Source organism: Mus musculus, chromosome 6, assembly GCF_000001635.26.
Source record: "Mus musculus strain C57BL/6J chromosome 6, GRCm38.p6 C57BL/6J".
Lineage (NCBI taxonomy): Eukaryota > Metazoa > Chordata > Mammalia > Rodentia > Muridae > Mus > Mus musculus.
The window spans coordinates 22,300,359-22,323,438 of record NC_000072.6 but is presented as its reverse complement, the minus strand read 5'-3'; the positions used below and the strand labels follow the sequence as shown (position 1 = coordinate 22,323,438).

The 23,080-nt window shown below is 41.0% G+C and overlaps 1 protein-coding gene across 3 annotated transcripts in view; it reads left to right on the top strand.

Moving 5' to 3' along the window:
* Positions 1-16,919, top strand: part of Fam3c (family with sequence similarity 3, member C) — a 49,562-nt gene extending 32,643 nt beyond the window's left edge. For 2 of the 3 annotated variants that reach the window (XM_006505102.4, XM_006505103.4), the window contains exons 6-10: positions 1,091-1,149; positions 2,060-2,110; positions 4,421-4,505; positions 13,986-14,112; positions 14,901-16,919. In XM_006505102.4, coding sequence (XP_006505165.1) covers positions 1,091-1,149; positions 2,060-2,110; positions 4,421-4,505; positions 13,986-14,112; positions 14,901-14,990 — 412 coding nt within the window. In that variant the 3' untranslated portion in view covers positions 14,991-16,919. The remainder of the gene's footprint in view (positions 1-1,090; positions 1,150-2,059; positions 2,111-4,420; positions 4,506-13,985; positions 14,113-14,900) is intronic. The other variant, NM_138587.4, reaches the window with a different exon arrangement.
* The last annotated feature ends 6,161 nt before the right edge of the window (positions 16,920-23,080 follow it).

Sequence of the window (23,080 nt, the reverse complement as noted above, 5' to 3'; positions counted from 1 at the left end):
TCTGTGGAAACCAGTTGACTATATGGAATGCATAATAAAGCATTAGAGACTTCATTTGCAAAATTATGTGCTACACATTCTATCTAATATTCACATACGTGAGTGTATGCATGCTCACATGCCTGCACAGCGCCTCCTCTTGCAATACACTGCTGAGGAAATCGCTAATACCTGGAATTCTTTTAACATGACCTACAAACTTTGGTTTTGTATTCCATAAAATAAACTGTTAGCAAGCCAATATGCCACTGTGCCGTGCGTCTCACGGGGTCACCTGCCATTGTTGACAGCCCGTAAGCTGCAGAGCATTACGCTGGTTATCTCAGGCAGCCCACGTGTAGCCGTGGCGAGGTATAATTCGTAGGTACAGCATTCCTTCTGAGTGCAGAGAAGGTTTGCGTTGATAATGACTAGGAAAATGTTCACGGTGGGGTGGCCTGGGTACAACAGTGCTTCACTACTCCTTGCTTTGGCTTTTAAAGAGCTTGTATAGCATAGGACTCCATTTCATGTCACCGTGTCACAGTCACAGTGAGCCTACAGAAGGTACACAAGAAAGGGTCTGTCCTTTGGCGTTTTGAGAATGGTTGAGAGATCGTGTCCTGTGGCGGGCTTGAAGAATGCCTCAGATGGCACTGCACGGTATTACACAGAGCGGCAACAGTGTGGCATTTCAATCATAATTATTTTAAAATTACTTTGTTTTCCTTTGTGTGTGTCTGGGTGTGTGCACAAAAGCACAGGTGTCAGCAGAGGCCAGAGGCCTACAATCCCCCTGGAGGTGGAGTTACTGGAGGTTGTGGGCCTCCTGACTGTATAAGTCATACATGTTTGCAACCACTGAACCAACTCTGGCACCATTGTACCTTTATGCGTAGTTTTAATTTTATGAAGTATTAATTGAGTTGACACTACAGTCGACTCAGCAGGCTGTCTTTGATGTTAAATGTTTGTTTGTTTTTTTTTTTTGTCCATTTGTCGAGTTGAGTATGCGGTATGTGTATAATAATACCTTTTTGCGTTTTATTTCTCTGACATGTTTACATATGCTGTCTGACCCTAATGTTTGTTTTGTCTTCTCTCCCTTTAGTTTGATGAGTGGTGTGAAGAATAATGTCGGAAGAGGAATCAATATTGCCTTGGTAAATGGTAAGAATAATTATTGTACTTTGTCAGTATAATGAAGGGATATATATATATATATATCCCACACTAAAATTTATCCTTGGGATCAGAATAATAGGCACCACTCAACCCTGAAACCTCACCGACAAGGGTGCCCTCTTGTGCAAACCATTGCAGATAGACACTTGGAATCTACTGATCGGTAGCGTGCCTTTTTGGGCACGTTGCAGCGGTTTGCATTGTGAGCAAGCTTCTTATGAAATCGCAAACTACTAATCTAGTACTAAATTGGTGCCACGTGGCTGTGCCTTTCAGAACGCTTATTTAGTATGAAAATCATAAGGGCTTGTAAAATGACAAAGGATGGTGGATTGAATAAGTATCGGGAGCAATAAAGGCGTAATGATTTGTAAGTTTTCATCCTGTCCGTGTTCTCCTCAGAGGTTCATTGGTGTAGACAGGTCCGCTGAATCCTGAACATAGCGAATGTTACCAACAGCAGTTCATCCAACCCACCGCAGAGAAAAGCTGTTTGCTTTATTCATAAAGGCAACTATAGGACTTTGTACTAAGCTAACACCTTAATGTCTCTTCATCCGTTTCATTGATCTTAAATGTAAAATAAGTGTAAATTTTGTTTTAAAATAACTTTAATATAGATTGTTGGTTTTGGTAGCTAACTTCTTTGCTGTAGATCGAGCTTGTATGTTGGAGGTGATTAGCACAGGATGATGGCCCCACATGAAACTGAAGTGTAGCATAGAATTGATCTGAAACCAATGATACACATCTACGTGTATAGTTCAGATTATAATTTCTATGAGCAGTTCCTTCTGTCAGTGAGTTCATGCCATTTGTTGGGTAACACTACTTTTTAAAATTTCTACACTTATATTTGAGTTGTGTGCTTTAATATGTGTTCTGTCTCTTTCAGGGAAAACAGGGGAAGTAATAGACACCAAATTTTTTGACATGTGGGGAGGAGGTACGTGTGCAGCTTACACTGTGTTCCTGCGGCTCACACTGAGCCATCTGAGAGAGAACTGTTTGCATTTCCCTCCCTCGGGCCTCACTGTGTGTCTACTCATATTTAATACATTGCATGCAGATTGGTTATTGCAGGAACGTTGTATGTGAATGAGATTTGGAGGACATCAGCCCTTGTTGGACAGGACACCTGACTCAAAGCTCTGAGTTTGTTTAGATTGCTCCCTGAAGTTAGACATATCGGAAGACCAGTATAACCAGTTCACACAGTTTGGCTTGTGTATGGTTTTTGAATCTCAAAAATTAGTCAAAAGTGGGAGCCTTCAGTAGATAAGGTAAACTCAGGTTCTAGAAAAGCAATGCTCCCATTAATTCATCCTATTAACTATTATTTATACACAACACACACACAGACACACACACACACACACACATACATATTCAGGTTCTAGAAAAGCAATACTCCCATTAATTCATCCTGTTAACTATTATTTATACACATACACACACACACACGCGCGCACACACACACACACTCACACACACACACACACACACACATATAACTGGACTCTGCGATTACATAGTAAATATTTGAGAGAGGGCATGAACTTTTCTTTGCAGTTTACAGGACTCAGAACAAACCACAGATATTTACTCCTTCAGTGTTTGGGAGTCCTAGGGACAGAGCAAGGTCACTGTCATGCATAGCAAGCACTGACTCCCCAAAGCATGTTACCACAAAGGGAAGGATTTCTTTAGAAAATGCATTATTTTTATTATTGTAGTTATGTGTAGGTGTGCGTCTGCATGTAGATATATACGTATAAGGATGCAGGTACATGAGGAGGCTCTTACAGCATGAGTTACAGGCGTTGTGAGCTGCCTGATGTAGGAGCTGAGGACCAAATTCAAGTCCTCTGGAAGAGCAGCGAGCACTCCTAAGCTTTGAGCCATCATTCAAGCCCACAGGGCTCCTTTATCTTTAAGGAAGGCGGGCTTACCTTTTGGTTCCCTGGCCCCATAAGCCGGTAGCTCTCAGGCTGTCGCTGTTGATGCTCAGTTTCAAGGCCAGCTGATGTGTCTGATATTTCTTCAGCTCTTAATAAGCTGCTGTGTGTTATTTATTTAAGCTTTAGAGAATGTTTCATAGCTGTCAGAGCTATATTAAATTACACTGTTCCCATCAGTTTTAAGTTCTGAGGGCATAGTTGCTCTTAGTATAATTTATAACACAGAAACTCTTCCGTGAAGCTGTTGAAACCAGGCATGTAAACAGAGATCCGGTACTGCTCTCTCAGCCCATCACTGAAGCCCATTTGCTGCCAAAAACTCTTCCTGGTTCAGAAATAATAGCAGTTTAGTGTCATCTTTTCATGTCAATGGGAATGACTCGTTGGCATTTATGTTTCTGCATTAAAAATGCTCTTATTATAAAATGCAATCAATTAGAGAAAAATGTTTGGAATCCTTGCTGTTGGAAAAGAGAGAGAGAGAGAGAAGGCTTGAAGTAATAGAGCTCTGGAGTCCTTTTAGACTTGTGGCCTATAAGGAAAGCTAACACTGCAAAGAGCTCACAAGAGAAAATGCTTTAGTACCTGACCAGTCTGTCTGGCAACACCAGTTTGCCCTCACCAAGCTGGATTACTGTGAAGTTCCTGTGGCCTTGATACATAAGAGACCAACGTTGGCCATAATTAGTGGGGCTTTTAGTTACTGTCTACATTCCTTCCCTCAGTTTGTTACAGAATGGTAGACCTAGAAACTTTTAAAATATGCCTTTTTCCATATTACAAAAAAGTTTTACAGATGTCTCTGAGTAAGCAGGGCTTACTTTTCCTAGACAAGCACCTATGTTAACATGACCCCCTGTGGTCCCCAAAACCTCACATGGACCTCAGAGTCAGGCTTCCTATGGACGGTGGACCCTGTTACACTTCTGAGAGGCCTCTGAGGGCCTCACTATACGAATGATGCTCTTACATGCATTCACCGTGGATTTTTAGTGGCCCCTGTTTTATGAATGGGAAAAACGCAAGATGATTCAGGGCTGGAAAATAAACCTCACAGCAAAGAGGCTTAAGGAATTATTTGGTAGTGGATTATTTTGTTTAGTGTTTTTTTTTTTCCTTGAAAATTTTGAATTTTTAGGCCTTTCCTAAGATTCTTACTTGACATCACTTTTCATTAGAAACAATTAGTCATTTTATGGATACTTCATATAACGCTAATTCTTAGAGATTATTGTGATAGTAATTCCATTATTTACAAATAAAATCCCCAACCACTCTCCATTCTTTTTCTTCAGATGTGGCACCATTCATTGAGTTTTTGAAGACCATACAAGACGGAACAGTAGTGCTAATGGCTACATACGATGATGGAGCAACCAAGTACGTAAACTCAGAGCCTAACACAACTTTTGGACTCATAATTCATACTTTAAAAAGCAATATATTTTCACTGAAAAACAAATCTATTAAGTAGATAAGGTAATTGTAGAAAGTACTATCAGCTCTCAAAAGTCTGTTGTCCTGTCTTTACATAAAGTCCATCGTTCATATGTTACGATGAACTTTGAATCCCATTGCACATACGTATTTTATACATTCTTTTGTGTTATAGCAGGATTAGATGGTTTTCTCTAACATTCTCCTTTTGGTTTTTGGATTGACATTCTTCAGTAGCATTTTTAGGGCTCAGAGAAGTTCGTCCTCTGGGCCCACATTTGTTAAAGCTCCTCCTTACCTGCCAAGTTTTTCTTCTAATTCATAACATGGTGATAACTTTCTTTTGCATATTTTTTTTCCTCTTTTGGACCTTTGTTTATAACATAAGGGTTAATTTCTGAAAATGGAATTAACGGTCAAGGGTGCAGATGTGAGGAGTGTGTGTGTGTGTGTGTGTGTGTGTGTGTGTGTGTGTGTGTGTGCATGCGCACACGCGTGTGCACACTTGTGTGCTTTTACACCTGTACATGTGAGTGCTGGTGTCTGTGAGGGTTCTGAAGCTGGAGTCACAGGTAATCGTGAGTCACCTGACATGCAGGAATGCTGTGAATCTAGGTTGGGTCCCTTGTAAAAAGAGTTAACTGTCTTACCCACTGAGCCGTCATCTTCTGCAGCCCAGGAAATGATATATTTCTTACAGAGTTTAGCAGCTGATGACGGTTTTGTAGCTTGTTTTCTTGTATTGTGCGTCCTGGGAAATTTGGAAAGCGTAGAAAAGCACAAAGAGGAAACAAGTTCCCACATCCCATCGCCCAGGGAAAGCGAGTGTAAACACTGTAGTTTCTTGATGACTTAATGCACATTTTCCTCATTTTGGTATATATTTTCCCATGTTAAGTATTCCTTTTGGTTGTTCATATGCGTTTTAAAATGTACGTTATGATTTTATAATCTTAAAAGCTCAATAACCTGTTTTTCCTTAAAAATTGAGATTATTGAGTTAAAGAATGTGTGCATCTTTTTAGAGTTTCAAATTCTAGATGGATTTTTTGTTTTTGTTTTTTTTTAATGACTTATTTCATTATTTGTGAGACTAGACTTATGTGTGTGCTCACTAGATAGATTTTTTTCTTTTTGTTTTTGCATTTTCTTTTATAAAATATGACCATTTAAGCTGACCCATATTAATTAGTAAAAGTTCTTTATATATTAAGGTATTAACCAGTTCTCTTGTTAAAAATACAATTTTTGTAGACAATCAGCTTTTAATTTTGTCAACTTAAGGTGCCTTTGACAGAGTAGGAGCTTGTACCTAGTGGTGCCTGTAGGCTTTTCCTTTTAGTTTCTCTGACTCTTAAACTGAAGAAGTATGTTTCCATTCCCAAATTAGATAATTTAGTATATTCTGTCTTGCAGAGATTTTATTCTTTTCCTGTATTTTCAAAACCCATTTGTAATTTCCAGAGCTTTACAGAGCTCTGTGTGTTCTAAGATGGTGTAGGCTCGTTTCTGGTTCTCTTCAGTTAGCCTCTTTCTTTCTGTTTGTCTCAAAGACACCGTTTCAGCTGCTTTATGACTGTTTTGTAAAAATGAATGTGCTTTATTCCTCTCTGATATAATCTTTTAAAACACTCTATGGACAACACTGACATTGTATATTTTTAAACTGGTTCAACTGATGATTAATGTTAAATCTATGAAGTGAGGCTTGATGCAACCGGCAGGTTCAGCTGACTTTACACAGTAAAGCCTCATTAAGCCTTCTTCATTAGAAAAAGTGACTTGTGTGTTGGTTTGGCTAGAGTCTAGACTATTATGTGTATAGTGTCATTTTTTTTTTTAGCATAAAGGCTCCCTTTTTTGTCTAGACACACACAGTCTTCCTTTTTTCATGCTTTTATTATTAAGCCTAATGAGAATCAGAGCTCTGATGAGATACTGATGTAGTCTTGAGATGGTTGCATTGTGGGTGTCCTGAAGTCCTCCAGAAGCAGTTAGCCAGCCTGAGCAAGTCCTATCAGCCCTGGTCCTCCCCACCTGCTGGAGGCCAGCACTCATGTCCCTAAGAAGCTGTGGAGACTGTAAAGAGATGCTGTCTTCTCAGGGTGGGCTCTATATTCTGTTCAGCATTCCTTATTTTGGATAAGTAGAACGGCAAGACAATAGACGTGTTCCCTTGCGACCCAATACCGAAGCATTTGAAACTAATTGATGTTTCCTTTTAGGTTTCTAAGCTCAGTACACATAGCTCTTTTAACCTCTTATCATATTGTGTTTCTCCTTCATTTCCTTTCCTGGCTGTGTTTCCTGGGCATCCTTTGGTTCATTATTGTCTCTCTTCAAATGAGTGTCTCAAATTAAGCACAGTGTTCCAGATGTGGTCTGGCCAGAACTGGCTATAACGGAGACGCTAACTTGCCCTGTTTCAGGAGATTACATTTCTTTGCATATTCATGCAGACTAGAATTATATTAGTTTTCTCTAAGCAATCAAATCACATTTTTGGCTCATGAATTTTTGGTCAAGTTAGATTGTTAAGTCGTCAGATCTTTTCCTTTGATGTCAGATTTTTCCCTCCATTCAGAACTTGATTTTGTTTTATGTAAATGAAGAACTTTATATTCATTTATTCCTGTTCAATTTGATTGTACTGATTGGGCCTGCTTGGTCTTGGGTCTGACGTGTATCCTAAGAGGGTTCCACGATCCAGGCTTTGTACTGGCTCCAAAGTCATTCGTGTGTCTAAATTTAAGCCCTTGATAAAAATGTTTACCAAGGGCAGTATGCCGCCAAACTAGAGACCTGGTTCCTCACAGAATTCTTCGGTTAATCCATTTCAGGGATGACTTTGCAGACCGCTGCTAGTGTCCCCCAGTAGGCGTGCTGTCCCGCTGCACCTTAGTTATTTTACTCTCAGCAGCTATTTTCTGGGGCTATCAGATGCTAACTTGAAATTCATAGAGGAAACTCATTTCAGTACCCTGATCTGCTGCCATGTAGCTCAAGTTTCAGAGATGTCATTTAACTTGGCTTGACTCATGCCTGCGCCCTTCCAGCTGCTCCCCCTTGCTTGTCTCCCTTCATTGTTATTCTTACAGGGGCTGTTGTGGTCTTCCAGTCTAGATTTTTGTTAGGAACTGGAATTTGTTCTATTGGAAGCAGAGTTATAGGTGAACACTGTCACGTCTGGCTTTTAAGTGTGCTGTTAGAATCAAACTCGAGTCCTCTTGTTTGCCCAGCAAGCATGCTACTACTGAGCCTTCCTCTCCTTGGCCCTGTTTGCCTTAAAACCAAAGCAAAACCTAGGTAATCAATTGGTGTACCCTTCCCTAGGGAAGACTTTCTCAGCATTTCCTAGTTACCTGTAGTGGTTGGTCATGGTGGAGGCCTCCTGACAGCCCCCTCCCCGCCACGTTAGCATGCTCATTGGTATGACCCTTGTTTAGGACATGTTTAGGCATGCTTGGAGAGACTTTCTGCCTGCAGCTACTGACATTTCTGGAGATAAAGAAAAAGATCTCATGGCAAACTTCTTTTTCCTCTGGCACTTGTAATCTTTCTGCCTTATCTTCTGCAATAAACCTGAGCCATAGACGCCATGTTATATTTATTTAGGAACACATACATACACACACACACACACACACACACACACAAACACACACACCACCACCAGCAGCAACAATTAAAGAATAACAAAAGTTATTTTTTAAAAATAAAATACATTATCTATAGAAAAAGAAACCCCTAGAGTACTAAACTTGTAAGAGCTTAGCATATCCATTTTTAGTTTCTAAAACAATTGACTCTTCCTTAAGAGTGTATCAGTGGTTTGTAACAATTGGCTACAACAATGGTTATAACAATGTAACAAGTTGTGTTTGGGATGCGTCTGTATCCAGAAGCTGTAACAAATTGCGTTTGGGGTGTGTCTATATCCAGAAGCTTACATTGACTTTAAATTACATACCAGGACTTTGTTGAGTTACTGCTTCCTTTCTGTGCTTGCCTCCTCGGAGGATGCCTTGATCACACTTGATCCTGGTACTCATTTTGTAAATCAGGGTTCCTTCATTATACTTTATTACTCTTTCTGTCTTTATAGCAGAAATTCTTTAGTGGTTTTGAGTTCTGTTTCATTCTGACATGGAAGGTTTTCATATAATATTGCTAAAAGCTTTGTCCTCAGTAATGTGGTTTGCCTTATACTTCAAAAGCTTTCCTGTTTTCAGTTAAGTACCTTGCTATGACAGCAGTAATTTAGAAACCAATCCTCTCCCTGATTATTATAGAGTGAAAATTATTAGTTTTAGTTGTTTGCTTGCTTGTTTTTCCATTTATTTGTTTATTTATTTTATTTGTTTGTTTGTGGGGGTGTGGTGGTATATGTCACATGTGTGGAGGTCAGAAGTCAGCTTTTAGGACCTGTTCTCCACCACCATGTGTACCCAGGGATCAAAGCCAAGTCACTAAGTTTGCTGGCAAGTGTCTTGACCAACTGAGCCATCTCCTAGGCCCACATTTGCTTGCTTTTAAAGAACTACAGTCTCAGAAGAATTTCTGGGGAGCAACTGTCTTTTATCTCTGGTTTTGATGCTCCCCTCTCCCCATCTTCTATTTTTTGGCCTTCAGACTCTACAGGAATGTGACTGTTTTCTTCCATAATTCCTGATATTTATATTTCTTAGTTTATTCTTCCCTACGAATCAGAATTGATTCCAGAAAATGAGCTCTCTCTTTTCTTTTCGTGTTTTGGAGGCATGATTTAGCTGGATGGTGTAGGCCTGCTGGATGTACCTCCTCTCCCAGTCAGAGTGGGTCCTGATGCAGACTCTCATCTCTGGTCTGGGCTCTCAGTGTTCAGGATCCCAGTGTAGCTTTGAGCCTTACTCAGGGTGAGTTTCTTGCCCCCCTGGCCCCGCTCACTCTGCCCCAGCTTGCTCTGGCCATATTTATTTCATATATGTGGGTACACTGTCACTGTCTTTAGACGTATCAGGAGACGACATCAGATGCCCATTACAGATGGTTGTGAGCCACCATGTGGTTGCTGGGAATTGAATTCAGGACCTCTGGAAGAGCAGTCAGTGCTCTTAACTGCTGTGCCATCTCTCTAATCCAAGGAACACACACACACACACACACACACACACACACACACACACACACACACACACACAGACAAAATGCATTTTAGGTTAACATACTTCAGTTAATAAGAACAATCATCCAGAAGGGGGGCTACAGAAACCAGAAAGCAAGGTTTATACATTTAGAGGCTTTCTCAGAACTATGGGCTTTGACAAATTAGGTTTCTGTTTTATTTTTGGCAAGTAGCACTGTCTGTGTGCTGAGTGTTGCAACTTGGATGGTGCTTCCATTATGGAGTCAGTTGAGCCTATTCAGATCTGGGGCCCTGCTACATCAGTTCCCATTCCAAGTAGACCCTATGGGTGATCAAAGGAGACCCTGTGGATGCTCCAAGGAGACCCTATGCAACATTAGGATGTCTTTAGGCCCCCTTGCTTTGTTTGCTTCAGTCCTGCTGTAGCATTGGAAAGTTTTCTATTTATCTTAAAAGAAGTCTTCTCTAAAATAATTGATTCAGGATAAACCTTTGAAAATGGATTATACTTTAGTTATGGTGGATGTGTGAATAAGCACACACATTCTATGGTGTGCATATGGAGGTCAGAGAACAGCTTGCTAGAGTTGGTTTCTTTACTTCCACCATGTCTGTTCTGGGGACCGAACTCAGATCTTCATGTTGGTGTCAAGAGCTTTTATCTTCTTGAGAAATCCTGCTGACCCCCAAAATAAAATTTTAAAAGTGTGTGTGTGTGTGTGTGTGTGTGTGTGTGTGTGTTTGTGTGTATTACACAGGTTGTATAGGTGTGTGTGCTCCTGAGGGCATCAGGTGTCTTTGCCTTGTTCTCTGCTTATTCCCTGCTTATTGCCGTGCGTCTGGAACTCATCGTTCTCTGCTGGGCTACCAAGCAGCAAGCTTCAGCAGAATCTTGCAGCCTCTGCTCTCCCGATCACCAGGGATACAGATGTCTGTGGCCTCACTGGCTTTTCTGACACCTGTATATATTAGTGTTCTCACTCGGGCTGTTTTGCATTGATTTAAACTTCCTCCTGAAATAGGAAATTACCCTTTGCTTAAAATAGAATAGAACACAAAAGGAACATGGAAACAGCTCACAGACTTTACATAGGAAGATCAGAAAGCATTACAAGTCACTGGGAAGTGATTCTTAGAGTTGGACATAGACACGGGTACTAGGGTTTTGAGGCTCATGGCCATTTGTTTCAGGAAAAGCGAGACCACAGTTACCAGCAAGGGTGTGAATCCAGGATGAAAGGTTGGAGGGAACCAGGGCCAGGTTTCCTATAGTCCTTTTAGATTTAATTTTTAAAATCTCTATGTGCGTGCATGCCTGGATTTGTGTGGTGTCTGCACAGAAGTACCTGCCTTCATGTGGAGATTAGAGCAGTATTTTGGGTCTTTTTGTACTGTTTTCTGACTTGCTGCCTTGAGACAGGGTTTCCTACTGCGCTGAAAGTTAACTAGTTGAGCTAGGTTGGCTGCCTGATGAGCTCTTGGCATCAGTCTGTCTGCCATCTTAGTGCTGGTTTTACAGGGACATGCATGCCCTTTCAGGAGGGAGGCGTGCTGGTATCACAGGGCCATGCAGCCGTGCATGCCCTTTCAGGAGGGAGGCATGCTGGTATTACAGGGCCATGCAGCCGTGCATGCCCTTTCAGGAGGTTGCTGGGGATTTCAAATGAGGTCCTGTGCTGGCAGAGCAGGTTCAGAGAGAGACCCACTCAGCCATCTCTCCACACCATAAGAATCTCTCCCAGCAGGGTCACACTAGGCATGCTCAAATGATCCAGCCGTAAATGAAGACAACCCATTTAAGTGCTGTCACCTGACCACCCTCTATGTTACCTATCGCCAAGTTGCAGACACCCACACAATAGGTGTTCAGTGTAAATGATGTCATCTGTGCACCACAGGCACAGTTCTGCAAAGGGTAGGTGCTCGCCTCAGATCCAGGTGTCTGGGTGCCAACAATGTCAGCCTTACTGACAGGCCTTTCTAAGGGGGCTGGGGTCTTTTATGCTAATTGCTTTCTGCACAAGAATTGTAATGTTCCATGGAATATGCAGGAGTTAGTGGATGCAAGTTGATTCTAGCTCTCTGGCGAAGTTGGCTTGGTTTCTCCATATGGATCATAATGTTCAGTAGTAAAATTCAAATGGCAGAAAGATGATTGAGTGTCTCTTCAATGTTTGTGTGTGTGTATGCATGCCCTTGTATAAACTCTTTGGTAGAAGAGATTTTACTTTTTTAGTGTTTTGAATAGGGGAACATACTTGCATTTGGATCATCAATCGTTTGGGGAGCCAATGTTACTGTTGTTTGTGAATTCAACATTCATTATTTTAATTTGTCAAGATTGCAAACTGAACTTTTCCCGAGGAAGAAATACAAATGGAGCCCCGTGGCCCTCTGCGGAGGTAGCCATGCTGGCGCACTGTGAGCCTATGGCCTGCCCTCCCCTCCACATTGCAATACATTTTATCCTTCCAGCATCACAGCTCATCTGGTTGTGCTGACAGAGGCAAAGGAGTCTTTAAATGTAGCCAGAAAATAGCTAACCTGAAGGGCTTCACAGAGGCTCAGGTGGCAAGCTGCAGACACCCACACAATAGGTGTTGTGTGGGCTTTTTTTCTTAAAGTAATGTGTGCATGTATGCATGTGTGTACATGTATGCATGTGTGCGTGTCAATGTGTGTGCATGTGTATATGCATGCAGGTGCCCTCAGAGTAACCCCTAGTTACTTGTAAGTGCTTCAGAATTCTCTAGAGCTGAGGTTATAGGTAGTTGTGAGCCCCCATTGTGGGAGCTGGGAACTGAGGTTGAGTCCTTTGCAAGAGCTGCACAAGCTCTTAACCACTGCTCTGTTTTTTCAGCCCCTTTAAACATGTATGTATGTATGTATGTATGTATGTATGTATGTATGTATGTATGAATGTATTTATTTATTATTTTCATGGGCTCTTTTTGAACACAGACATTACACTCCATTTCTGTTCATTTGTTCACACTGCATCGTTCAGAAGTGGCTCTGACAGGCTGCAGATTTCCTGGGTTTTTGTTTATTTTCACACCGATTCTAGTGAACTTGCTCCAGGCTAGGAACAACCATACTCAAGCTGCCCTACCATCCCCATCCCGTGGATGTGATTTTTTTGTATCATTTGTGACACTGAGTGATCCATGTATGTTTCATATTTCATAAAGCTCCTCTTTAAATGCAGAGTACCTCATTTAAAGTTAGTTTAAGACTGTGGGGGTTTTGTTTTTTGGAGTTTTTTTGTTTTTGATTTTTCCACTAAGGCAGAATGAGCCCCTTCCTCTCCAATAGTCCTGTTTTCAGATGGAACACTTTGCCTTGGTGTTAGCAGGGCAGATCTATCTAATCTATAGAAGTTGGGTTGGGTGGTGGTAGCGATTTTGTTTGCATGCTATAGGACTTCACATCAAATAACCAAGGTACTTGACCCTAGTTTTCTGTTTCTAGCTATGCAGCTAGTGTTCATCTGTTTCCGTTCTGCTCTCTGTGAGACAGGAGAGGGAATCACTGATCCACATGGATGTTTCTTTTTTAAAAATTATTTATCGTATATATGTGAGTACACTGTCTTCAGAAACACCAGTAGAGGGCATCAGATCCCATTACAGATGGTTGTGAGCCACCATGTGGTTGCTGGGAATTGAACTCAGGACAGCTGATAGAATAGTCAGTGCTCTTAACCACTGAGCCATCATTACCACTGCCCCACATGGATGTTCCTAATGGCGTCTATCAGTTGAGGGCTTCACTAGGGGCTAACGTGTCACTGCCTTCCGGGCAAATGTTTAGCTTTCCCGTGGGTTCTAATGGCCATTCTGACTAAATAACCAAAGTGCAGCTTATAGACCTCTTCTCAAGATTTGTTTTAGATAAAAGATAGTGACGAACAACCTTTAGCATCTGTCAGCGTTCACTTTTGCTCCGTTTGCGTGGACACTGGTTGCTTAAGACCTGGATGTAGTTTGGGTAGGCGTCCATTAGCAGAGCCGGGCTCTCTCTTTCTGATGAATGCACTTAGAAATAACGAAGGGAAGAGCAGTCGTTAGGCAATGCTGATGTTCAACTGATGCTCTCTCATTAACTTCTGACTTTGCCTTTCATCACTAAAGAGCTCAAGTAGGAATGTTGTAGAAATTTTTTCTGTATCCATTTTTTTTTAAATATTCTTTGATGTAGTTTGAAATGTTTTCACCATCATATTCAGTGGCTCTATTGCTTGGTAAGTGTTTAGAAAGTGCAATACCCCACATCTTTTGCTCCGTCTTCTCTTGCAGACTCACGGATGAGGCACGGCGGCTCATTGCTGAACTGGGCAGCACTTCGATCACCAGTCTTGGTTTCCGAGATAACTGGGTCTTCTGTGGTGGGAAGGGCATTAAGACAAAGAGTCCCTTTGAACAGGTTAGTGTCTGGGGCGTTCATAACTGTGGGACTAGAGTAGGTAGTGAGACTTTCTCATACAGTATTCTCATGCTAGTTATTTGAAAATTAGACTAAGCTGTTACTGAATATGTCCAGATAGTTTTTTTTTATAAGTTCTCTGTAAGTAATTAAAATGATGATGACTTAAAAAAAAGCTTCACAATAACTTTAAAAATGATTTCCTTCTTATAGACCAATGCATTATCATGCTTGGGCCTTTAAAGAACTCAGGTTATTAAGGATTCCAGTTCTACTTTGATACTAGAATCAACTGAATCTGCAAATGTCTCAAATAGAATATAGTTTTTGACAATTCTTTTTTGTTTGTTTGTTTTGGTTTTTTGAGACAGAGTTTCTCTGTGTAGCCCTGGCTGTCTTGGAACTCACTCTGTAGCACTCTGTAGACCAGGCTGGCCTTGAACTCAGAAATCCGTCTGTCTCTGCCTCCCAAGTGCTGGGATTAAAGGCGTGTGCCACCACTGCCCGTGACAATTCTTTAAAAGTAGGGTTTTGGGGGGGGGGTTGGTTTTTTTTTGTGTGTGTTTTTTGTTTGTTTGTTTTGTTTTGTTTTTTGTTTTTGATGGTTTGCCACATAGCTCCTTGTCCCTAAGGGTCATCCATTTAACATCTTGAGTCTTAAGTGTTGCGTGACCTTATTGTTGACATGTGTGTCACTGAAGCGAGGGCAGGTGTGCTGTGTTCCTCTACATTAGCAGATCACACTCATTTTTGTTTTAATGCTGTGAATCATCCTTGTGTTCCCTTAGCACATAAAGAACAATAAGGAAACGAACAAGTACGAGGGATGGCCTGAGGTGGTGGAGATGGAAGGATGTATCCCCCAGAAGCAAGACTGACGGGAAGGAGCGAGAGGCGAGGAGGAACGCACTTTGACTCTGCAGGAGAGTGGTCAGGCAGCCGCTCTGTGTACATATTTCAGTAGCATGTGGCCGTCCAGGGTGTGCATGAGCAAGACCGTCTCTGTCGATTCCAGGATTATTTATTGCTAACAGAAATGGCTACCTTTTTGTAAATAGTCTTCATTGAGCCAATCACTGAACTATTTGTAAGCACATTTCCCTGAAAGTACAACGTGTAGACGACAATGGCAATAATGTATTTTAATTCTAAAAGCATATTCAGGGGGTAACCACGCAGGTTGTACAGGACGCCGATATTTATCCTGGTTGCTGGGAAACCCTATCATGGAATAATGTGGCTTTTAGGGAGGAGATTTTGTTCGTATACGTGTCTCTGTATAAAAATCTGGCATGTTATGGCAGTACCCTTCAAATGAAAGAGATTTTTGGCTAGTTGTCTGTGTACTGTCACCTTACAGTCCAACTCCTGTTGTATCTTTTCACAGTCTTTATTTTTGACCTTCCAAAGAAATCCAGAAATAAAATGTTTCACACAAAAATTTACATCAGATTTGTGAAAAGCACAACAGTTTTTTTGTTGTTGTTATTTTTTTTAATAACAGTGAAGAGGAATATTAATGTAGGTGTCATTCAGAGCTCATTTTCTCAATTCTGTGTTAGCGGTGTGAATTCTGTGATGCTGTGTAAGCTGTGTAGAGTGAGCCTAGGGGTAGGATTCCACAGAACTGGGGGCCCAGGCCGAGTCCCTTCCTCGACCTAATCAGGTCATTCAAGACAACTGGGTCAGTACATTTAGGGTAATACAGGCATTTTTCTGCTTTCATCGACCACATGATTTTAGGACAGGAATACTTGACTCTCATAGCCTTGATTTGTAAACCAAGAAATTCTGTTATTTATTTCTAACTTTGTGATAGCAGCTGTTGCCTAAACGTGTAGCAGAAGCCTTGAAAAGTCCCGATTATTGTTTTTTTTAGGGCATTTGATGTCTATTATATAGGTGACATACATCCACTTCAAATGCAACATAAACAAGTGAAATGTTCATGCTGCCCTTTGTGGGATGAGGCCACACGTAAAATCTGAACCTAAAATTTAGGTGGTTTGTATAAAAATCTAAGAGCAGTATTTGCTATTTTGTTAAAAGCTAGAAGCAGCCCAGGTGTCCCCTTCTTGACTGTTACTGACCTGCGCTACTGTTTCTCTCCTCAAATTGAATGTAGTTCATGAGGAGATAAATAATCGTCTGTGCTCAGAGAGGTTTTGTAGACTTTAAATGTAGAGTTCTGCTGCTCCTGTACTAATACATCCAGCATGGATGGTTTAGCTTTTCTTTGTTTGTTTGTTTTTTGTTTGATTTTTTTTTTTTTTTTTTACAGTTCTAGGGATGGGAAAATAAACATTGCAGGGTTATTTTGTTTTTTAATACTGAATATAAGTACTCTTGGTTTGACATTGTGAATTTTTTATTTTTCATTTTTGTATTTGACAAAGCACTATACCTGCAGAACATCCCCTGAAATCCTTCCTTTTTTTTTTTTTTTTTTTTTTTTGGATACATCTTAACATATAAAAATTAAGTTTTTGCCATTCAACATAGTAGTATCATATGGCCTGGATATATTTGAATGTGTATGAAGTAAAGTTGCTTGAGAACAGGCTAACCCTTTGAGAGATGGGCTTTCCATTTGCATAAGCTGCTGGGAGGGAGAAGACTGGTTCTGTAACTGCTGTGGCCCAGTGGGGTCTTTTGGCCTGGATTCTGTCTTGTACTGGTTACACCGGCTCAACTCGGGAAGCAATAATCGACTGTTTTATGTTCACATCAGCCTTAGAAGTGGAACAGTGCTCACTTACTGTTGACAACAAGTTTTCTTTATTAAAATCAAAAATCTTTAACACTGACGTGTAGTAGTTGCAGTGATGTGGGGGGCGGGGGTCTACAAATGCACTTCTGCTTTGTTAAAACAACAGAAGGAAGGAGACATAAGCAGATACCTGGGAAATGAGACAAAGAGAACCTTTCTAGTCTTCATTTTCATTTGGTTAATGGTAAATTCATTGTTCCGTATGTTCTGTTAGCCCTCTACCTTCCCCTGTCCATTTTAAGAGAAAAGAGAAATGTACTGTGCTCAAAGAACAAAGCAGTCTACACTGGAAATACATTTGGTATCATTTCCAGCCAATATGAGAAAGGGGAAATGCTTGTTGAGCGGGTAAAAGATTGGCCACTCAGCCAATTCCTTCCACCTCTTTAAATATATACGAATGTGGCTCAGTAGAAGCCACAAATGGATTTTCCCACTTCTAAAGCATTTCTAAGATTTCTTTTCCTGTCTTTACGAGGATGGTTTTTGTCACAAGCCAGTGATCAACCCTCACCTCCGAAATCACTTATTTCTCCTCCTATTACTCCTTCATTCTTGAAACTCTTGGCATCAAATCAAATCAAGGGTTAAATGGGATGAAAACCAGGCAGCTACATTTGTAACTTGCCAGTTCTAAGCCAGAAGGAGCCAGTCAGTGAGCTGGACAGTAACCTCCTTAACCAGTGAAACAGCAACTCCTGAGGTCATCCATGATCTCCAGTGCCCTGACTTTCACAGTCTGTCCCATTCATTACTTGGAACATCGTAGGCCTTGTCACATGCAGAATTGGGTCTGCAACCCTATAGGTGGAACAACAATATGAACTAACCAGTACCCCCAGAGCTCGTATCTCTACCTGCATATGTAGCAGAAGATGGCCTAGTCGGCCATCATTGGTCTTGCAAACTTTATATGCCCCAGTACAGGGGAATGCCAGGGTCAAGAAGTGGGAGTGGGTGGGTAAGGGAGCAGGGCGGGGGGAGGGTATAGGGGACTTTTGGGATAGCATTTGAAATGTAAATGAAGAAAATATTTAAAAAAATTTTTTTTAATTTGTTTATTTATTTATTATATGTAAGTACACTGTAGCTGTCTTCAGACACCCCAGAAGAGGGCGTCAGACCTTGTTACAGATGGTTGTGAGCCACCATGTGGTTGCTGGGATTTGAACTTCAGACCTTCGGAAGAGCAGTCAGGTGCTCTTACCCACTGAGCCATCTCACCAGCCCCCAAAAAAATTTTTTTAAAAGAAAGAAAATCATGCAATCATCAGAACTGATGCACAAAAATGTATTTTAAGAAAATAAAACTCATGTAAGAACTAGGGAAAAAAAAGAATTGAAGATTTAATGGTAGTCACCACTTGAAATCTAATAAAAGGACTCCACTTGCCTAGGAGTGTCTTTGCAAAGGCGGAATTTTCAGTGAGAATTTTGAAACTATTATTATTGCTGTTATTGTTTGCTTTGGAGGTAGTTCTAAGCACATTTCCCATGATCTGTTAACCACCATTCAAATGCATTTCAGCTTACCCAGGACACGGGTACCACTGTGTGGATATGGCCTGATATGAACAAACTCAGCCTAGGGACAAGTGAATTTTCTGCCAAGTCTTGCTTTTCTGTATCCCCAGTGGAACGCGATGGCCCATTGCATGCCTACTGCTAAACAGAAATGTTACCTTCTGTAGAGATGTCCCTCCAAGCAGGGGACACTTAATACCCCTGAGACTCAGGTTTTCACTAAGAGTTCAGTGTGGGTCTCAGTGTCTTAAACCTATCAAGTTTTGCATTTTATGTTTTTATGCATGTTAACATTAATATGGAAATATGAATACCTTTCAATTTTGGCTACAAAATTACTGTTCTTATGTTTGGTTCTGTTTACTGGGTACTTGGGTAAAGACCTGCATGCTTTGACAAGAATAGAAATGGACAAGAATTTCTTGAGAGTTCAGTGCTGAGCATTGGAACAATTTAATCATGTTAGACGCTGTCATCTGAACATACATGTTCAGTTACTGGGCAAGCCAGGAGTCACTAGTGCCTATAGGTTGGGACCTCCAAGAATACAGAATAGGAGGTTCAGTTGATAAGTTTTCTTAGGTGTGAGGGATGGGATCTACCGAAGGTGCCCTGCCCCCAGAGCTTCCTGCTCTTTAGCAGGGAGCTGTGTGTTACTAAGTAAGTGAATGAGCCTGTTCCTAGACTCCAGGCCAGAATAAGACTGAAAGCTAACAGAGCTGTCCATTGTATATTTTGCAAAATGCTATTAAACCCCTTTATGGATATATTCTGGAGTAGGTTCGCTGTGGTTCTAGATCCCAAAGCATGTTGGATATGGATCCAGTGACAGGTATTGCCACAGCTACAATTTTGAGATTGTTTCTACTTTTTGTCAGTAAAGTTTAAACTTGAAATAATAAGCTTGGTCATTTTAAGAGAGAAAAAGTCTTCAAGTTGGCAAATGGAAGGATTTCTCAAGATAATGAAATTTATCTTTGTGAAATTATCCTGTACTCATTAAATAGAAGTTAGGTCAGAGAGCATGTATCTACTCCATTGACTTCGGTTTTCTCACTCTGCTGTCTTACTGTATGCAATTTTTATAGCAAAGAGCTTGAGAGGAGGAAATATTACTATCCTGGGAGCTTAAGATATGGGGATGGTAGTGCACAGGACTAGGGGAGAGTGGAGGTTATGTATGGGGCCGGGGGAGGAAGGAGATTATTGATTTAATTTCTGTGTCCCCTTTGCTTGCCTGAGAGTTTAAGTTGTATTGAAATATGCAGCAAAATAAAAGACTCAGTGAGGACACAGGTTTACTTTAGCTCATTTTTTGGATACCCAGAACTAGGTAGATATAGGTTATAACAACAGCTGTTAGGCTGTTACTAAGATGTTTCTTGCCAGCTGTGGAGGTCAGTCAACCCCTGGGCTAGACCGGCCATTTAACAGGAAATAGGCGGTCTTTGCCTTACTACATTTGCTTCCAGTTCTTACACGTCAGATGAAGGCTTCCCCATATTTTGCTCATTAAACACACACATAAGAACCCTTAGTTTGTGTCGACTTCATCCACATTTACTCTTATTCTCTCATTTCTTTTCAAAGCTTTAACCTGGTGCAAACCCCTACCTCTGGTAGTTTTTCTGTATGTGAAGTTAAGTCATTACAAATGACAACTGTTATCTATCTTTGTAAAAGAACACCTTGTGTAGCAATTGGCTATAAGGACATCAGTAAAGGTGTATTTATTTTATTCTGACTTAGATGATTTTATTTACTAAGATCATTTCTTCTTGGTAAATAAAATTTCAAAGTAGAGGCTAATTTCAATCACTTTGAGTTCCTTAAACAACTTTGTTTAACCAAACGATGAAACATCTGTAATTTTATTTCCCTTACAGATCCCTCAAAGTTTACCTGGTTGTAAACCTGGTCCTGAGGAATTTGATACTATGAGATGCACAGTAAGCGTAGTGTGGCTGTGGAGGGCACAGATGTTCCAGCTGGTCCATCCTGTGTGAGCTTAGCTGGGTACTTGATAGCAAGTTACTATGCTTACTTACCTCATCTGGGAAATGGAGCCACAGTAACGGTGCCTAATTTATGGAATTGTTATGAAGATTATTTGCATATATATTTATACATATATTCATACACGTGTGTGTATGAATGAAATTTATTCTGCCAGCTATACATCAAATGCTTTCAAGGTGTTTGCTAAAGTTATGTTTGCCTTCAAAGGAAACGAGTCTCCCATCTCTGTGGCGTCCCACTATGGCGTCCCCCTTTCATGATGTGACACACACAGCCCTGCTCGTCATGCAAAGCATGTTACACTTGTTGCAGAGTGAAATTGAAATGAAAGCAAGGATCAGTACAACTTAGCTCTTCTTAGAAAGGCTTGTCTTGGGGTCTGTTTGTGGTTCTTGGGGGAAAGAGAACTTTTTTCTCAAATCAGCTTTGAAGACAGCAGTGCTCCCAGTAAGGGACTAATGAACTAGTGGCTTGCTTTCCAGTCAGTGAGGCCTTTCAGGAGGTGATTCAGAAACTATCAGTAACTCCTGAAGGCCTGGCACCTCTGCTTCTCCAGTGGCCAGCTCCACGTCTCTCCTTCAGTCAATAATAACTTTGTTGAATTTTAAGGGTCACAGTTAAATGTTCAGTACTGATTTTGACATTAAATCTGTTCATATCAGTACTAACAATGCTTCAGAAGAAGGAAGTTTCTAAATATGTACCGTGAATTTCACATAATTCTAAAGTTTCAAGGACATGCAAAGTCAGGGCATGTAAATATGTATAATGACATGTCTTTGTTCTTGCGCACGCTCGACTGGCCAGGAAGAACGACGCTGCAACAGGATCCTTCTGCACACGTTTATTGGGAGAGCTTGATTGTAGAGGCGAAAAGACCCCGAGCCCAGAACTGGTGCTGCTTATATAGGCCTAGGAGAGGCGTGTCTCACATCTGATTGGTTAACTTGTCTCTCATCTTGGCAAAAGAACCTTCACTGCCTATGTATGTGTGGTGGCCAGCAGTAGCCAACTGCCACTCTGCAACTTCCACTCTGCAACGGCTTCCCACACTTTGTTATCGCTATAATGTGTGTTCCTTAAACATTAGAACAAACCAGATACCATCCAATTTGGGGGTAGGGAATACTGTGGTCGTTTATGTTCAAAAGAACGAATAGGTTGTAGTGTGCTGTTGCCAGAGAAATGCTTTCCAGATTCCTCATCTAGAGGATGCAGATAATGCTTTGTTTACTACACTTTTCCTTAATTAAAAAAAAAAAAAAAAAAGATAAGAGTCTCACTAAGTAGCCTTGGCTAGATTTGAACTCACTCTATAGACCAGCGTGGCCTGGAACTCACAGGGACCTGCGTGCCTCCACCTTCCTGAGTGCAGGCATTAATGGTGTGTGTCGCCATACCTGGCTTAATTTCCTTAATTTCATTTTATGATGATCCATTCTTTCCTATTAGTTCCAAATCAGGAAAACAAAGAAAGAAACACCCCAAAACCTTAAACAAACAGTACATTACTTACTGGCACTGTTCCTTTTTATATAATCCACAAGGTCTGGGTTTGATTTTATTTTGGCAGTGAGTTCTGCGTGATGCCAGACACCACAAACATCATTAGAAGGAACTAGATGTAAAGCTCTGTTGGCTGTGGGCATTTAAATACCTTTTCCTGGCAAACTAATGTCCCGGTTTTCCTCTACACATAATCCCCTCCTCCCATGTCTCAAACTGTCTAGATTAGTTGGACTTAAAACCTACCACCCAGCAAGGGCCCAGACTGCTATTAGACAAATATGAATATATGTTGATCACCCCCTCCCCCCATCCCAATTGTCATTGTGATTGCCTCAGATACGTGCACATTTAAACCAGTCAGTGCTAACATCAACCCAGAAGATCTTAGCCAGAGCTTTTGGGAAGGAAACTTCCCTGTCTTGGAAATATCCAACTAGATAATGAACTAGTTTTCTTTAGAAGGCAAGCTCTGAAAGTGTCATCATGTGACCAAGAGAAGCAGAGATGGAGTTGCTAGGGGCTGGGGGCAGGGCAAGAATCTGAGGCACACCGCAACAGAGCCTTACATTCAAGACAATACCAGAAGCCAGATGAAAGTCCTGGTGAGAGCCAAGTCAAAGGACTAGGGTGGCCATTTACTGATAATGCTTCCTCCGGTCTGCGTCACTATGTTTTCCTTGATGTCCATGTCAGTCTAGTCTGGGTTTATTGTTTTTTGCAACATAAAGATAGATGATGACTCAAGGATGACTGCAGGGGTGGGGCCAAAGATACGAAGGAAAAGACCCCAGATACAGCTTGGGAGTGAGAAATTCTTCTTTGGCATTCTAGAATGCACAACCAACTAGGCTTTGGGCTTTTAATGCAAAGACTGAAGGGTTAGCAGCTATCACAGAAACAGAGACTCACCCAGTTCTCAGTTGATAGAGTAATGGGAAGTTTTCTAATTCGTTCACTACGGTCTTCCTCTTTTAAAGTAAAAGGGTGATTATGTTCAAGGTGGATCAAGTAGAGTTACTTTGTAAAAAAGAGCATGAGAGCGCCCTACCTCCACATCACTCTAGTCAGAGAATAACAAGAAATGGGAAGCAAGTCTTTCAAATTAGCTCTGTATTTGTTCATTGGCCATGCCCACATTTGTCACTT